Source organism: Marmota marmota, unplaced genomic scaffold, assembly GCF_001458135.2.
Source record: "Marmota marmota marmota unplaced genomic scaffold, marMar, whole genome shotgun sequence".
NCBI classification, from domain to species: Eukaryota; Metazoa; Chordata; class Mammalia; order Rodentia; family Sciuridae; genus Marmota; species Marmota marmota.
The window spans coordinates 6940515-6957458 of NW_025999990.1; the positions used below are offsets into that span (position 1 = coordinate 6940515).

General features: G+C 42.5%; 1 protein-coding gene across 1 annotated transcript in view; it reads left to right on the forward strand.

The window, feature by feature from the left end:
* The window catches only part of Kdsr (3-ketodihydrosphingosine reductase), a 35537-nt gene that overhangs the window by 9371 nt on the left and 9222 nt on the right, over positions 1-16944 (forward strand). The window contains exons 6-10 of the mRNA XM_048806581.1: positions 3031-3096; positions 3319-3414; positions 7396-7587; positions 11591-11674; positions 15695-15778. Of these exons, the coding sequence (XP_048662538.1) occupies positions 3031-3096; positions 3319-3414; positions 7396-7587; positions 11591-11674; positions 15695-15778 (522 nt within the window). The remainder of the gene's footprint in view (positions 1-3030; positions 3097-3318; positions 3415-7395; positions 7588-11590; positions 11675-15694; positions 15779-16944) is intronic.

Below are 16944 nucleotides of genomic sequence, written 5' to 3' on the forward strand. Positions count from 1 at the left end.
TTTTTTTTTTTTTTTTTTTTTTTTTTTTTCTTTTTTTGGTGCTAAAGATTGAATCCATGGGTGCTTTAGCACTGACCTACACCCCCAGCCCCATATTTTTTTTTAATTTTGAGGCACGGTCTAGCCAAGTTTTCCAGGCTGGCCTTGAACTTGAGATTCTCCTGCTTCAGCCAGAGTCACTGGAATTATAGGCCTGCACCATCATTGCCGACTCATTCATTTAAATAAAATTTATACAAATGCTTAAGAGGATAAGGTATTTGAAACACTTTTGGTTGTGGAATTTTTTGGTGAATAAAATGGGACACCTGATGTATATTTGAGGATGAAGCATAATGACAAATTAGTTACTAGAGACCTGTCACTCAAGTTAAAGAAATGGAGTTTAACAGAGTATCCCCCACACCAGCCTCTCATCCCTGGAGGACACCCCCACCTGAGTTTTGTGTTGATCCTTCTTTGCTTTTTTAAAAACTTCTACCATTCTTAGTAAAATATGTATGATCTGATAGTGTTTTTTGTTGTTGTTGTTGTTGTTGGGTTTTTTTGTTTTGTTTTGTTTTGTTTTTTTAAAGTTCTGTTTCTTTTTTAACTCTCTGGCATCTTCTTTTTTTTTTAAAAAACTGCTTTCTTGAGATATATTCGCACACCACACAAAATCGCCCCATTTGAAGTGTGCAATCTTTGCTTTTGAATATAAATCACAGTTGAGCAACCGCCACCACAGTCAATTCTAGGACACTACCTTTACCCCATAAAGAATCTCCACACCCACTGGCAATCTCACCTCTCCCGCTCCACCCACTCTCGGTCCTAGGCAATCACTAATGTACTTTCCTCCATAGATTGACATGTCATCATTCTTTATGCATTTTTTGCACAACTTTCTTTCTTCATTCAATATTATTTGTTTTTTAGTTTTTTAAAATATATTTTTTTTAGTTGTTGCTGGACCTTTATTTTATTTATTTGTTTATATGCTATGCTGAGAATCAAACCCTGTGCATCACACATGCTAGGCAAGCGCTCCACCACTAAGCCACAACGCCCAGATCTCAATTTTATTTTTAAAAAGCCTTTTATATTGTTGCATTACATAGGAGTTCACTTAATTTTTCTACTCCTATATGGTATTCAATTATAAACTACCTTTTGTTCACTGGTTCTATTGTTGGGTGGATTTTTAGGTTGTTTCTAGTTTTTTCTGGTAGTTTGTTTTGGTTTTTGCTATTGTAAGAGCACTGTCTCTTTGTACACATGTGCAGCAATGGTACATACTTAGAAATGGAATTGCTGAGCTGCTGTACACGTAACCATGTGTCTTCACCCTTTCCAAATTGGTTTTACTCCCAGCAGTCAGTGGTGGTTTAGGTTGTTCCGCATCCTTGTCGACACTTGGTATTAGCAGACTTTTAAGCTTTGCCTTTTAGATGGGTTTTAAGTAGTATTTCACTGTGGTTTTAATCGCTTTTTCCCCATTCATGAATTTAATACAGATCTTTCCATCTCAATAAAAATAAATCTCCCTCATTTTTTCAGACTGCTATGGCACACAATATGGGGGACCCCAGAGTTTGTTTAATAAGTTCCCTATTGTTGAGCTGTTTCTACTTTCTTTCTTTTTTAAACTATGGGATTATTTTCAGCTCCTGCTGTTCCTGATGTGCAAGATGAGGAGTTGGGTGTAGATTNTTTCTTTTTTTTTTTTTTTTTTTGGTGTGGGGGGGTCGGTGCTGCAGTCTAAGCTACAGATAAAATTCCTTGTCCACAGAGTTTCCCCCTAGGCCCTTGGCCCCTGACTGTACCCCATTCTCTGAGACATCAGAAGGACACCACCTCTGCTTCTCCTGTGCTCACGGGACTCATGATGGACAGAAGTGTGGTGTAAGCTGGAAGGTGGTAGATGAAGGCCGTGCTGCCTGCTGCCAGCACCGTCTCTGCTCTGGGCTTTAGGTCAGGTGGAAGATAACTTGTCTCCATCCTGTGGAGGGGGCAAGTCATCAGGGCTGGGCGGGTGAGAGCTTGATCCTTCTGCCTAGACTGGCTTGTTTTTCCCAGTGAGGAGACCCTGCAGGGGGATATTTTTGTCCTGATAATTCGTTAATATTTTTCTTTGAAATTTCACTTGTCTGTGGCATAGGTTTTATGCCACAGATGGTCTGATACTTTGTGAAATGTATTAAAAAGACACATTTTAAAATTAATCCCATGATGCCTATCCTCTTTTTAAAAAATGTTTTCTACATGATGACTTGGAAATAAAATCTACTTGGGGTATACTACAACCAAGGGCAAAGCCCTCTTGTCTAGAATATTCCAGGTTCTGTTTATGATCGGGACTGTTTCCTTTTCTTAGGAATGTAAATCTTTTGGCTACAGTTCCTTCTTCCATTAAATAAAAATTTCCACCTTGCTGTGTCAAATCCTAAAGAAATGGGTCTCTTTTTTCGTTGTTGTTTATTTGACATGGAGTCTTGTTATATTGCCCAGGCTGGCCCTGAAATTCTGGGCTCAAGAGATCCTTCTGCCTTAGCCTCCCAAGTAGCTGAGACTGCAGACACACACCACCACACAGCTGCTCACCTCCTGGCACTCAGGAAGTGAAGACAGAGGAAGAGGCTGGGTCCCAGTATCCTCTTCAAGGGCCTCCTCCCAGTGGCCTGTTTTCCTCCCACCAGGCTCCTTCTTCTAAAGGTTTTCTACTTTCTAGTGGCACCACAGGCTGGGGATCAATCCTTCAACACATCAGCCTTTGTGGGGACACTCAGCGAAAGTGAAGCACCAGGCATTCCAGATGGGTGCCAATGCTCTTCCAACCCCCATTCCATGATTCCTAGGTACAACTGTCTTAACTGCATCACTAACCGGTTTCAGTCACTGATCTGTACATTCACTAACCGGTTTCAGTCACTGATCTGTACATTCAGAATCATCCACCTTTATCATAGAGGATTGCTTTTAATTAAAAATCACTTTAAAATTAGTTTCAGCACTTGCATATCTCTGACATTTATTTATTTTCCTTAACAGGTGGTGCTCTGTATCTCAGTTGATGTATCTCAAGACTACAACCAAGTAGAGAATGTCATAAAACAAGTAAGAGGTGGGGTTGACTGGAATTAGAGCGCTTGATTTTTGATTGGTTCTTACCATTTTGCTCTGTGACTTGGAATTGGTAAATCTTCCCTGTATGTTTAACAGTTTTGTAGGTTTCATTTACTGGCCTTGATTTGCTGCTAAGTGATTCTTTTCTTCTCTGTCTTACTTTTGCTTTGTTACATTATTATTATTATTATTATTATTTTTTTTTTTTTTTAGGCTCAGGAGAAACTGGGCCCAGTGGACATGCTTGTCAACTGCGCAGGACTATCACTGTCAGGAAAATTCGAAGATCTCGAAGTTAGCACTTTTGAAGTAAGTACAAATGTTTGCTTCCTGGGGCAGCCCAGCTACAAAAAGCAGAACAAGGCTTGGGTAAGGGCTTTAAGAATAAAGTAGATGAGTGCATTCAGGCGTTCATAGATGCTTGAGAAGACTGAGGAGGGCTGACAAGGTCTTGGTCCCAGGGCTGTGACCGCTGAACCGTAAGAACATGGACTGGTCTCTGAACCTCAGTTTTTCTCAGCTCTAAAATGAAAAATGCAACATCTCCTGTGATAGATTACTGCAGTGTTTGCTGCGATCACATAAGATGTTGGGTCTTCATGTCAAGTACCTGTATTATGAACAATGAGAGACCAAAAAAGTTGAACAACAGTCTCACTGGAGTTCTCAACTCAAGATCAGAAAGTGATGCATCCTATTTATATCATATTAAGCAGGTTTTCCAAGGAACCCTTTTAATAATTTCTTTCAGTGTCAAAGAAATGGGCATTAGATTTGAAATCTTTTTTAAGGGCACAGAATTTTGCAGTTAGTGTATATCTGCCACGTTTTTTCTGCTCAGCCTTCAATGTGCTGATGGTTTTGAATTTTGCTTGACTCTGAAGTTAAGCTTTTATAGAGAAGGAGACTGCTGAGGCAATTTTGTAACTGTCTTGCTTCTGGCGGCCGTGGGAAAGCACCACCAACTCTGGATTTACTTACAGCAAGCAGGAGAGTCCGGGTGTAGATAGAAGCACAGTGGTGGGATGTGTCTTCGGGCTCCTTTATCAGTTTGGCATTAAAAGAGTTGTCTAGACTTGTGTACCTTCATGTGGAAGGAATGGAAGGGAGATTTGAAGATTATATCAGCAGCTGTGTAAAGAATTAATTTGGGAAAAACAGTTCTTATAGTCTAGGCATGAAGTGATGAGACAAAGGATTTGGGGGGTGGCCAGAAAAGTAGGCGTGTGAGTGAGAGAGAGTGTGAGTGAGTGAGTGTGTGTGTGTGTGTGTGATATGGGGTGAGAACCCACAGACTCAGTTTGACTAAACATGGGGACAAAGGGTGGATGGGGGCATATATAGTTGCATGGTTGTGATAAACGCATCGCTGGGACCCCAATAAGGGGGCGTGTGCGCCTGGACAACAGGAGTAGGCATTGTTGACCTGTGTGTGTCTGGTGGTGGAACAAAGGCACTCAGTGGCTGGTGCATAGGGGGTGTGACTGTGAACAGGAAACCAAGCGCTCACGCCAGGTGAAAGTGTGCAGGTATCAGTGACAAGCAGAAGATGTGAAGCTCGTGTTGTTTCAACTCATTGTGTAAGAATCAAGCAGGTCTCATGTGACCCCCTGGGAGGGGACTGTGGGAAACCTGCACCTGGTTTCTTTTGGACTTTGTTCCCAGTATCTTTTCCTCTACTGATTTTGTTTGTATCTTTTCCCTGTAATAAATCTTCATTGTGACAGTGACTATAAGCTGAGGATTGTGAGGCTTTCTAGGGAGTCACCCAGCCTGGCGAGGTCCTGGGGAGCCCCAGGCAGTACACGTCTCTTGATTTCCCTTTTCCATGGTTTCTCCACGCTGTGTCTTCCTCATCCTGAGCCCTGGATACTGAGAAGTCTTCGTCAATTTCCTTTTGTCCTTCCATTCTGTCTGCTTCCTTGTTTATTTCTTCTAAGGCGCCAGGGTGTCTGTCTTGTGTTAGGGGCTTTGCTTGGGTGGCTGCTGATGCCTGGCCATGTTTGTACATTGAGATGAGAACTCTAAAGGGCTAAAGGGGAGTCCTGTGCTCTGGGTAGAGCTGTCTCATCTGGCCCTCTGTGACAGGGCCAGATCTTGGGTGGGACCAGGTTCCATAGGTCTTATTTATTGGGTTGAACAGAAGCTGTAACAAAGAATCCTGGCCTCCTGCCTGGGAGACATGCACCTAACTGCAGTGTCCTGAGGGCAACTGTGGTGGAGAGTGGCGGTCTCCAGGTTCAGCAGACTATTTTAAACCTGGACTGATCCTTGCTAGGAGCTACACCTCTGTCCCGGCCACCCTGGAAGAGGGGCCGTATCTGCTCTGTGGAGAGGGAGGCCTCTAAGATCAGACTGTCCTTTTTTTTGCTTTTGTCCTTGTCCTACATCAATTTTTTTAAAGTAAGGTGAGATTTATATAAAATAAGCCACTTTAAAGTGAACAGTTAGAGGCATTTACTGCATTCAAACATTCACAGTGTTGTGTAACTGCCACCTCTAATTGCAAGACATTTTCATCACCACAAAAGGGAACCCCCTATGGGTACTAGGGATTGAACTCAGAGGCCTTCAACCACTGAGCCACATCCCCCGCCATATTCTGTATTTTATTTAGAGCCAGTTGTTTAGCAACTTTTCTGAGGCTGGCTTTGAAGTCGTGATCATCCTGGCTCAGCCTCCCTGAGCTGTTGGATTTACAGGCGTGTGCCACCACACCTGGCTTTGGATGTGTTTTATGAGTGGAGCCCTGTGATCAGTGCCCTTGTATCTGGCTCCTTTCATTCAGCATGGTTCTGAGGTCCCCCGCCTTGTAGCATGTATTATATTACCTCCTCCTTTGCATGGGCTGGTAACACTCCACTGAATGAGGTGTGCTTTATGTTTATCCATTTGTCGTTGATGGACATCTGGGCTGTTTCTACCCAACTACCTGTACCCTGACCTCCTGTCTCTCAGCCCTGCACCCATCTAGCCTTCCTCATCCCATAGGTGCTCAGTGCTTCTTGAGACTTTTTTAGGGTCCAGTCCTGTTTTGTTTTGTTTTGTGGTACTGGGGATCGAACCCAAGGCCTTGTGCATGTGGAGCAAGCGCTCTATCAACTGAGCCATGTCCCCAGCCCCAGTCTATTCTTAGTTTCTCCACTCCAGCTAAGAATTAAGTTGTCCATGTTCTGCTAAATTACTCCTCACTGGTCCTCCTGTTCTTCAACTTGCAAAATGCTCTTGCTGTTATTTCCATTTCTATTTTCTTTGTTCTTATGTGTTTGTCCAGGAAGTGGGATCTCTAAAGGTGCCAAAGTGAACACTGTGGACCGCCTTTTTTCAGATATTTTTTAAGGATATTTTTATTATCAAAACAATATAATGATACTAAAACATATTTTGGGGGGAAATGGGAAGACCACCATCCTGCCATAATCACTTATGATTTAATGTATTTCCTTGATTCTATGCTTGCACACGCATTCTTTTATTCATTATTTAAATAGTTATAGCCATGGTCTAAAGACACCTGACCTCTGTTTCTTAAAAACCAATGGCATAAGTGTTTCTCCATGTCACTCCTGCTGTTTGGGGCTATCTTAAACATATTAAGATTGATTAGCTTTACATTATGGTAAAGCTAATATTTCTATAAGACTCTTAATAGAGAAACATTAAAATGCAAGCATTCTTAGATTCTCAAAGTTCGAGGTTTTGAGAGTTTTAGGAAGAGGGTAACGAACTCTAAGTGCCCACTTAAGCCCTTGCCCATGGCAGTATAAGAGCCAATGCGTATTGGCTTGCTGTGGGCCAGGAACTGCACTAGCATTTAACTTGTATTTTCCCTGTGGTAATTCCAAATTTAACCTTCTTTTCAGCTGAGAAAATGAGCTGAGCATCTGACTTTCTGGTTCATTATCAAATCGGTACCAAATGGTAGAGCCAAAGATTGAACCCCCAAATCTGAACTGGTAACCACTGTCCTGCTCTGTTTATGGTCCTTCTGTAGCATAGACCCAGTAGGACTAGAAACATTTGGAGGCTCTTTCCTAAAACTATCTTTCAAAAAGTATTACCTGCAACATGTCGTATACTTTATAAGAGGAAAACTAATTTTGACCAATTTTCAGCGAAGATCTAATTGTTGTCATTGTGAGAAGGCAAGACAGGATTGAAGTGGGCCTCAAACAGAAGGTGCTGAGCATCTCCTTTGCAGTATCATGTAGCTGTTCATTCATTTATGGACTTCCACTGAAGAACTCTTGACCTTGTTCTCTCCTCATGTGGCTTCTCTGTTCCCTACAGAAATTAATGAGCGTCAATTACCTGGGCAGCGTGTATCCCAGCCGAGCAGTGATCACCACCATGAAGGAGCGCCGGGTGGGCAGGATCGTGTTTGTGTCTTCTCAGGCGGGACAGTTGGGATTGTTTGGTTTCACGGCCTACTCTTCATCCAAGTTTGCCATAAGGGGATTGGCGGAAGCTCTGCAGATGGAGGTAAAAGTTAAATTCTGAATTTATTCCTCTCAGTTCAGCACTATACAAGTTTTTTGGTTTCCTAGCTCCTTTAGTGCATTAAATTAGAGATTCGTAGATGTGACATTAAATTTAATTAGAGAGGGCATTAAATTTGAGATTTGTAGATTTGACATTAGTGAAAGAAAATTGACTCCTGAGTTTTGCAGTTCGCCTTTCTCGTTGCATAGAGATTGTACAGAAGCAAAAATGGTTATGTTTTTTGCCTACTGAATACACAAAGTGCTAAGTAATATTGTCATGGTGTTTTTGGCCTAATACTGTGTATATGTAAGGTTAACCAGATATTTTTTTTCCATAGAGATCTTCCTTTAACAAAAAGATCTATCCTGATAAGTAACAGAATTAGCAAACCTTGAGGGGAAGCCCTTGAATCAGGCAGTGACTCTTGGCTTTTAGGCAAGACATTTAACTTGGTGTCAGTTTCTTCATCTATAAAATGAGAGGGGTAGAATAAAAAAATCAGTTTGTCTCTCCTAATACTTACGTTTTTCACATCTTACAAAAATGTCAAAGAGAGTAAGAAAGTATCGTGGTGCGTGTACCTCTCAGGTGTGGGTGGACTTATACATTATGGTCACACAGGGAGGCTCAGAGAGTGTCACTTGGGGTCTATCCAGTACCATATAAGGTAGAATTTCTTTTGCCATAGTCTACACTGGAATGTAACACTACCTCACGACGTTAGAAGCCCAGAAGAGACCTCGCATGGCCAGCCCCCTTGTAATAAGTGTGCTTTCGGAAGTACTGGTTAATCATTTAGATCAGTGGTGAGTGATTTTTTTTTTTCCTGTAAAGGGCCAGATAGTAAATTATAGGCTTTTGAGGGCTGGATAGTTCCTGTCACACCTGCTGATGTCAGCTGTGGTAGCAGGAAAGCAGCCACATAAATGAACAGGTGTGACTGGGTCCAGTAAAACTTTATTTATAAAAGTACGCACAGGCTATAGTTGTTAACCCATGTTAAGAATATACCAGAAGAAAGCTGGATGGTGTGTGACAGAGAAGCACGTGGCCTAAATATTGTACAAGTTATTGGGCTAGGGACTGAGTCCTGATGGGCCACTTAGAGACTGATAAACTGTGTTGTTTTTCTAACAAAGGAACCAGGAATCAGATCTAATCTGATTAAGATTAATATCTTAATCAGAATAGATCATTATAGTACACTTAACCAATAGGGCATGCACAACTGTGAAATTTCAGATAAGAATCTTGTTTTTTGTTTTGCAATTTTTACTTAGAAAACTCCCTTTGTGAATAACCATTTTATTTTATTTTTTGTCAAAATTTTTTGAAATACATGAGGCAGATGTTGTTAAGCCACCTTATGGAAAGAAAACTGAATTTTCCGTGATTTCAGTGAGTTTCTCAAAGTCATAGAGTTACTTGGTGAGAGAAATAATAAGAAGGCCTGAGTGTTCACCTCCACGTGTCTGGGTCTTCCACAGTAGAGGATGTGTCTGGGTTTCAGGTCAGAAGTGGTCTCATTCATCTGGCTGCTTGTCTCCAGCCCTTCACTTTGTTTGTAGAGTCCATGTGGGTGCGGCGGGTGTTTGGAGATAAAAACGTTGCTCACTGGGGTGTTTCCTCTAAATCTGGTCTTGCAGAGACAAGTCTAGATCACTAGTTGAGGGCAAGGTGTGTAATCTGGGTGGTCTGTTTTCACTTCTGGTAGGACAGAGATGCTAATTCAGAGGAGAGAAAAGAGAGCTAGTTGCCAGTACAGAGTTCCCTCAGCCTTGGTGACAAGTGTGTTTTGCACATGGCAGATCCTGGGTTCCCAAGTTGGCTTGAATTCCATCCATATTTGGACTCCATTGAAAATATCCTTACTTAAACAACAACAACAAAAAAAACATGTACCCTGAAAAATAGCCTCTTATTTGGGAAGAAATAAATCCTGTCTTCAAAATCTAGTTTGTTCATAGTAGAACTTCCACCAAACCAATTGTTTCCCTACAAAATGAGAGCTGTTTTTGAAATCTGGATAACTCAGTCAGTTTCTGTGAATGAAACCAATATAGCTGCTCAAATGGAATACTTGCAGTAATCCTTTTGGTTTAATAAACTTTAATAAAGTCTTCCTTCCCCTTGGCTTTGTCCCCAGATTAAGGTAGGGCCTTGGAAATGCTGTAGATACAGTGGATAATCCTGAAAGCATACATATTTTTCTTAATATGTTGGTTACAAATATATCATTTAAAGATTTTAAATTTTAATCTTTTTGGAAAGTAGACTTAAGGTAGGAGCCAACGTTGTGCCATCAGAGACCTAGCCAAAAAAAAAAACCTGATCAGGCCCCGCCCCCTCCTCCCTCCATCCCTGCCCACAGCGGTCAGAAAGTAAGTTGAAGCTTGAATTCTGAAGTTTCATGTAAATAGTCTTCTCTCCATCCCCTGTGCCTTTGTTGTCATGGAATGAGGAACAACAGGTCTTATGTGGGATCATTTTGATGGTAAATCAGGTCTTTGAGTGTTCGGTCTTTCTGTTTGAGGTTGATCCCAGGTGGAAGGAAGAAAAGAGGACCGTGGGAGTCAGGGCACAGTGGGAGGGCAGAGGGACCCGGAGAAGCAGGCAGTGGCTACCTAAGCAGGACCTTAGTGAGTGGCTCGCACGTTCTTAGAAAGTGGTGATCTCAGGGGTCGGACTTGTCTAACCAAGAACAAGTGAACCCAGACAACCCTCATTGCCTTTGCTGATTGCTATGAGGTCAGTAGTTCAAGGAGGGTATATTCAGCTTTCTGCTGTTAGTAAATCAGGTGACCAAAAGTTTCAGGAGACCAGAAGCTCCACAAGGACAGGGATTAGTCAGCTTGTTCAAGGCTGTATGCTGCATTCTAGGAACAATATTGGCCCATAGTAGGAATTCAATAGGTATTTGTTAGATAATTAAATAAAAGCCTGCATAAATGGTTAAGTTGCTAGCCCTGGAAATATCCAGCCTTTGACTGGGAGAGTCATTTGGCTTGATAATTATAGAGAGGATACCAGCCCAAAAGGGGATTGGCTTGGTTTCTCTCAACCCCAACAATCTATGGTCCCACCCCATGAGAAAATGTTCCAAAAAGCTCTGTTTAACCACTGCAACCATAGCCTTGAGTCTGAGACTCTACTTTGAAATACTGTCTTATGTTAGTTTCTGGTCCTTACTTATTGTGGGCCAGGGGCAGAGAGATGCACAGAAGTGACCAGCCTAAGCATCCAGGGTCAGTCTTTATAAGGCCTCTCTAATTTCCTCTTATTGGCTTTTTTGTGCTGTTTTTCCTTGGTCCATGCACAGCAGAGGGCAAGGCCGTGGGAGACAAGTTTTTTTTTTTTTTTTTTTTAAGTCACTGTCTCAAAAACAAGTGGAAGAGAAATTGCTTGCTCATCAACCCCGTGGCCTGGCCCCCATCCAGAGCCATTTCTGAGCATAGCTGGGCTGGGAGGATGAGCTCTCTCACGCCCTCGTGGTGGCGCTGGAACGGAACCAACAGAGGCATCTTTTCCCTGTCGCACATTCTAGAATGGCCAGCCAAGGACCTCTGCTTCTCCTGACCCTTGTAGATCCCCATGTTTGACTTCAGAACTGTGCTTCACTGAGAGAACCTGGGAGAAATGGGCGGTGTGATAAGAGGGGGACCCTGGCGGGCTCCTGGGGTCTGCAGTAGGCAGCAGTGTTGGCAATTTCGCTCTCCTTAAGATTTGCAGTCTAGGCTACCTCTGCTTCCAAAGCCAAAAGGTGACCAAAAAGTGAGCCAGTAGCAAACAGAATTAGCAAAGAGATTCTGATGGTACAAATCCTTGCCCCCAGAGCTGCTGGTTATCAGGGCCAGGTGAGAGGGCAGGTGGTTTCCATTACAGAGTCACCCTGTTGCTCTGACCACCTCCTGAACATCGGGACACCCAAGGCGGGTCAGTGGGGCAGGATGCAAGATGGAGTGCCCTTGACCTAGGTGTGACCCTTGCTTCTCTGCCGCAGGTGAAGCCGTACAACGTGTACGTCACAGTGGCCTACCCACCCGACACCGACACCCCCGGCTTCGCCGAGGAGAACAAAACGAAGGTCAGTGCTCCCGGCTGTGGCAGCCCCATCTTCAGCATCTTAAGCCTCTTTTTTTTCTGATTTTCCATTCTTTCGCTCCAGCTTGTGGTCAGCCACCAGTGTCTGTGGGGTGTCCCGGGGGTAGAGTGCTGATCCAGGGCCTGAGGTCCTGCCGGGTTCTCCAGAGGAAGCTTCCTCTTGGCTTGTTCTCACGGCCACCTCCTTCCTTACATGGGTCAGGGTGGCCCGTCCTATGACACCCGTCACTCCACACGAGTCTCTGCCTTCTGTCGCCCACTCCCGAAGCCCTCTCCTCGGGCTTCACTCATTCATCAACACGTCTACGCTGCATCTGCTTATTTACTTATTTATTTATTTTTAAGATTTAGAGATCATGTATTGGTTTTCTGCTGTGGAAGATATGATCTAAGACCCCCGATCTATTCCCCCCTCCTGGGTTCTCCCTGGGTAATTTGGTTAAATCAGATCAGTGTCTATATTCATGTGACTTTATAAATATCATTCACACCTGAGCATTTCTAAAATGACATTTCCTTTCTGGCCTTTTCCTCTCTTGACTTTGTGTGTGTGTGTGTGTGTGTGTGTGTGTGTGTGTGTGAGACGTGACTCAGTCTCATACAGAACCGAAAGTCTCCTTTTGATCCCAAACTGGGTTTTCTGTTACTTTTCATTCTGTTTTCCCTAAAGACATTCCTCCTGGCCTCCACCTCTGGCCTGATCCAGACCTGCAGGTCTCCACTCCTCTGCTCACTATATCCCTGCAGGTTCCTGTCCCTTCCTTTGTTGGGTCTCAGGATTTCCATTTTATTATTGCCGTAGTTTACCTGCCCGATTTAGAAGGGCACATCAGATGTCACCTGTCACCCATGCTTAGAACCTGTGTGTGAAAATGCTTCTCTCTTCCCTGTTTGCCCTGTGGTTGTCCTGTGGGGCACAGAATTCTAGGTTGGAAATGAAGCCCCCTCTGATTTGGGGGGCATTTCTCCACTGATTCGGGCTGGCATCACGATAGCCCAACCCTTTGCATAGAATCTGTTTTTTTTTTTTTTTTTGGTATATTTTTGGAAGCTTTTTGTCCCTTTTTATCTTCACTTAATGTATTTTGATGCAGCGTGTTCTCATTTTATATGCTAGACACTCAGATGAGCCCTTTTATTCTGACAACTCATGCACTTCAGTTCTGGAACATTTTCTTAATATTACTTTCTGGACTCATCCCCTATTTTTCTTTGTTTCTCTCATTTTTTTTTTCAACTTTTCTGTTGAAATTTCTGTTTATGCTGTCATATGTAAAAATTTTTCCAGCTCTTTTCTTTGAATATTTTACATGTCAAAATGAACCCCACTCTCATGTATAACTATAATGCACTAATAAAAACATGTATAGCTTGTCCTCCTTCCTGGATTTCATATCTTATTTCTGAGGATATTCTTTCCGGGGTTTTGGTCTTGTTTTATTTTTGTGATTGTTTGGTGTTCTGTTTTGTTTTCATGTGGGTGTTTGTGCATGGTACTGGGGATTGAACCCTGAGGTGCTCTGTGTCCCCAGCCCTTCTCTATGTTAATTTTGAGACAGGATCTTGCTAAGTTGCTCAAACTTGTGATCCTTTGCTTCAGCCTCCCTGGTGGCTGAGATTAACAGGGGTGTGCCACAGCGCCCAGTAGGTGGTTTTTTCTTTCCTTCTTTTTTTATTTTAACTGCCCTCTGTATCCCCTTATCTGTTTTCTCCAAGTTTCTCCGGTCATCGTTGCTGCTGCTGTTTTAGGCATTCCCCAGACTCAGAGGTCTGGCCATCCATGGTCATCCACATTTAAGCCAGCTGTAGGGCTCTGGCTTCTGTCTTCCCACTTCCCTGCAGGGCCAGGAGGGGGAACTGGCTCTTTTTGGATCCCCTTATGTCCTCATCGGCTGTCCTTTCCCATGGCTGGATCAGTTTCCCCAGTGAGGAATCACAAAACCAGCTCTCTGCATTGTGAGACCCAAGCAGGGCAGGAGGTCTGGGCACTCACCATCAGTGCCAGCCTTTGCTTGATTTTTTCTGTTTCTAGCAAGGTGCCTCATAGCTTCCCTGAGTGGTGACATGTGGTAGTCATTCTCTGAGTCCAAAATCCCAGTGACTCCAGAGGCTGAGGCAGGAGGATCACAAGTTCAAGGCCAACCTCAGCCCTAAGCAACTTAGTGAGACCCTGTCTCAAAATAAAAAATAGAAAGGGCTTTGGATGTGACTCAGTGGTTAAGTAAGCCAGGGTTCAATCCCCCATACCAAAATAAATAAATAAGGTGGTAGGAAAGGATTTACCACCTCAAATTGAGGGTGATCTTATCTTTAGATTTTTTTCATTTTATTTTTTAGATTTTTGTTTTCCTCTTTGTAGTAATTTTCAGTAAATAGGAATCTCTACAGCATAAAAATTGGTACTTATATTTCATATTCTGTATATTTGCAAAAAAAGATGTTTATGGGGCTGAGGATGTGGCTCAAGCAGTAGCGCGCTCGCCTGGCATGCGTGCGGCCTGGGTTTGATCTTCAGCACCACATACAAACAAAGATGTTGTGTCTGCCGAAAACTGAAAAATAAATATTAAAAAATTCTCTCTCTCCCTCTCCCCCCGCCCTCTTTAAAAAAAAAAAAAAAGATGTTTATGATTTAGAAGCTTTTTTTCCCCTCTGTTCTTTTCTCTTTGGCTCTGCATTTTTTAAAATTACTACTGTTTCAAAGAAGTAAATTTAAGCCAAATGTCCTGCTTGGAATAAGGAGAGGCCTGCTAAATAGATCTTCAGCATTTGGTCTACAGTCTCTTAGTCTGAAGACAGAGCCGACACAGAGTGGTGACTTCCCTAAGATTTGTTTTTGTGTTAAGTCGGGGTTTTTCCTCCTATAAAATACTGGGCTGAGTTCAGGTAAATCCAATTCTGCATTGATCTGTGGACCCTTTAGGGGGCGACATAGCACCTTTAAATCTCACGTGCATCTGGCTTGGTTGTGTCAATCTGGTGGTTGGAAGAAGGAATGGTGGCCCCTTCAAAGGGGCCTTTCTCTTCATTCATGTTTGTCAAGAACCTGTCAGGTTCATCCTGACTTTTATGAACTGCTTTGCTTTCTATTTTAAGAAAATATGTTTTGGCTTTTATTTTATTTTCCTAAGTCTACATGGTAAATAAAATAGGCAGCCTCCTAAAGATTAAGGCTTTAGTTTGAAACGCCCTTCTAAAGAATTTTTAAAGAATTTTTAACACGTGTGTGTGAAGTGCCACAAGAAGAGCCCAAGATAAATGTGGGGAAAAAAGATTCTTCTTATCATAAGCTGCTTAGGAGATCAAATGTAAGTGCAGAAGTCCGTATAATATATGTGAAGGCAGAAATGTTCAAAGACAAGATTACTGCCAGTCGAGGATTCAGGAAAGGCATTTTGAAATAAGATTTAAGAGGGCCTTGAGCCACCTTTTGAAGAACCAGAGGCCAGGATTTGGGATTTGAAACCCCAGCCTTGGAATAGCACTTCACCAAACTCTGGGCCACTCAGTGTTGTCTCATGAATGGGTCCTCTTTCAGCATCCTGTCTCTTTGCTGTTAATGCAGGTCCTTTAAGAAACACCTGCAATTCTTGACCAGGGGCTGGGTTGGGACTGTCCCTGTCCAGGGCCTCGGTTCTGTCCCCAGGTGTCAGTCATCTGCTGGCCTGGGAGTATGGTTAGAAGTGGGTGCAGATTTTCCCAGGACATAGGGTCAGGTATCCAGCCAGCAGTGAGGAGTCAGAAGTCCTCATTGAAGCCGAGACCACATACATCCTATAGACAATGCAGGGGCCTTCTTGTCTACCTTAGCAGCTGGGCTGAATGTTCCACAGTGACCGAGTAGAAGCTGATTTAGAAACCAGATAGACTTTATTCTAAAATTAGGACTCTGTTTGAAGGTACATAAGCACAATTACTTACAAATTGGGGTGCTATAAGACTGCCTTATTTTTAATGTAATGGTCAATAATGGCATTGATACAAACATATTTTTCACTTTTAGCCTTTGGAGACTCGACTGATTTCAGAGACCACATCTGTTTGCAAGCCAGAACAGGTGGCCAAACAAATTGTTAAAGATGCCATAGTAAGTAAAATCCTCGTTTGTTTTCTGTACTATTTGTAGTTATACTATATTTCTGGAGATACTTACTCAAGGACTTATTTCAAAAAAAATATATTTTAACTCTGTGGTCAGATTCATCGTATCTAATATCAGACTCTACTTCTCTTCCCTAGACACGTTATTATATGTTATATACCTTAACCTTAGGAACAGTGTCTGGAACTCGTGTTCTTCAAATGAGACTCGTCCATGTGGTTTAAATCCAATATGCAACTTATTCTCTTCTTTCTTCTTCTTTCCCCCAGAATTTTCAGTTTTTAGATTAATTTAGGGACTTTATTGACAGGGTGATTGATTCTTTTCCCTTGCTGTTTCCGAGTATCATTTTCCCAAAAGATAACTCATATGAAAGTGCAGCCAGCCTGCTGGGCCCCTCCTCCAGGTATCCCAGCCCATGTGCTTTCTCAGCTACTGAGTTTGCGGATAATCAAAAATGGTATCATCAGAAATCATGTGCCGTTTTGTGGAACAACAACCCATGTGCCACATGCCTTTTAGCAACATTCCTATTGACCCACATGCAGAAAAATGTACCTTTCTGAGGTCTGTCTGTGATCCGCAGGCCCACAGTGGCTTTGAAACATCTTTAGGACCATTGGAGTGAAGGTGTCAGCACAGTGTGGTGCAGCCTCAAAATAGCACAGTACTGCTGCCGGGGCTGAGCTGACAGGAATGAAAGAAATACCGACCTCTGTTAAAATATATACAGGTGTGAGCAGCTTTGCCTAGGTTGCCTTAAAAAGCACAGGAGAGGGTACAAGTGGCTCAGATGGGATTTTTTTTTTCCCCCAAGCTCATCTCAAGTCAAAGCAAACAGACTCTAGGTTCTTAATGATCCTGAAGCGTTCTTCCTGTTTTGGCCAGGATTCATTTCATGAGGTAGTTTTTCAAATTTTTCCTTCTCTCAACTACCTTACATTCTTGATGGTTATTGACAACCCTAGAGAACTTTTAGTTACCTGGGTTATACTTATCAATAGTTGCCATATTAGAAATTGAAGCCATAGTGTTAAAAAATTAGTTATGAATTCATTAAAAATAATCCATTATATTTTAATGTGACATATTTTACAAAAATAATTATTTTCAAAACAAAAATACAAGAAGAGTGGCATTGTTTTCTATTT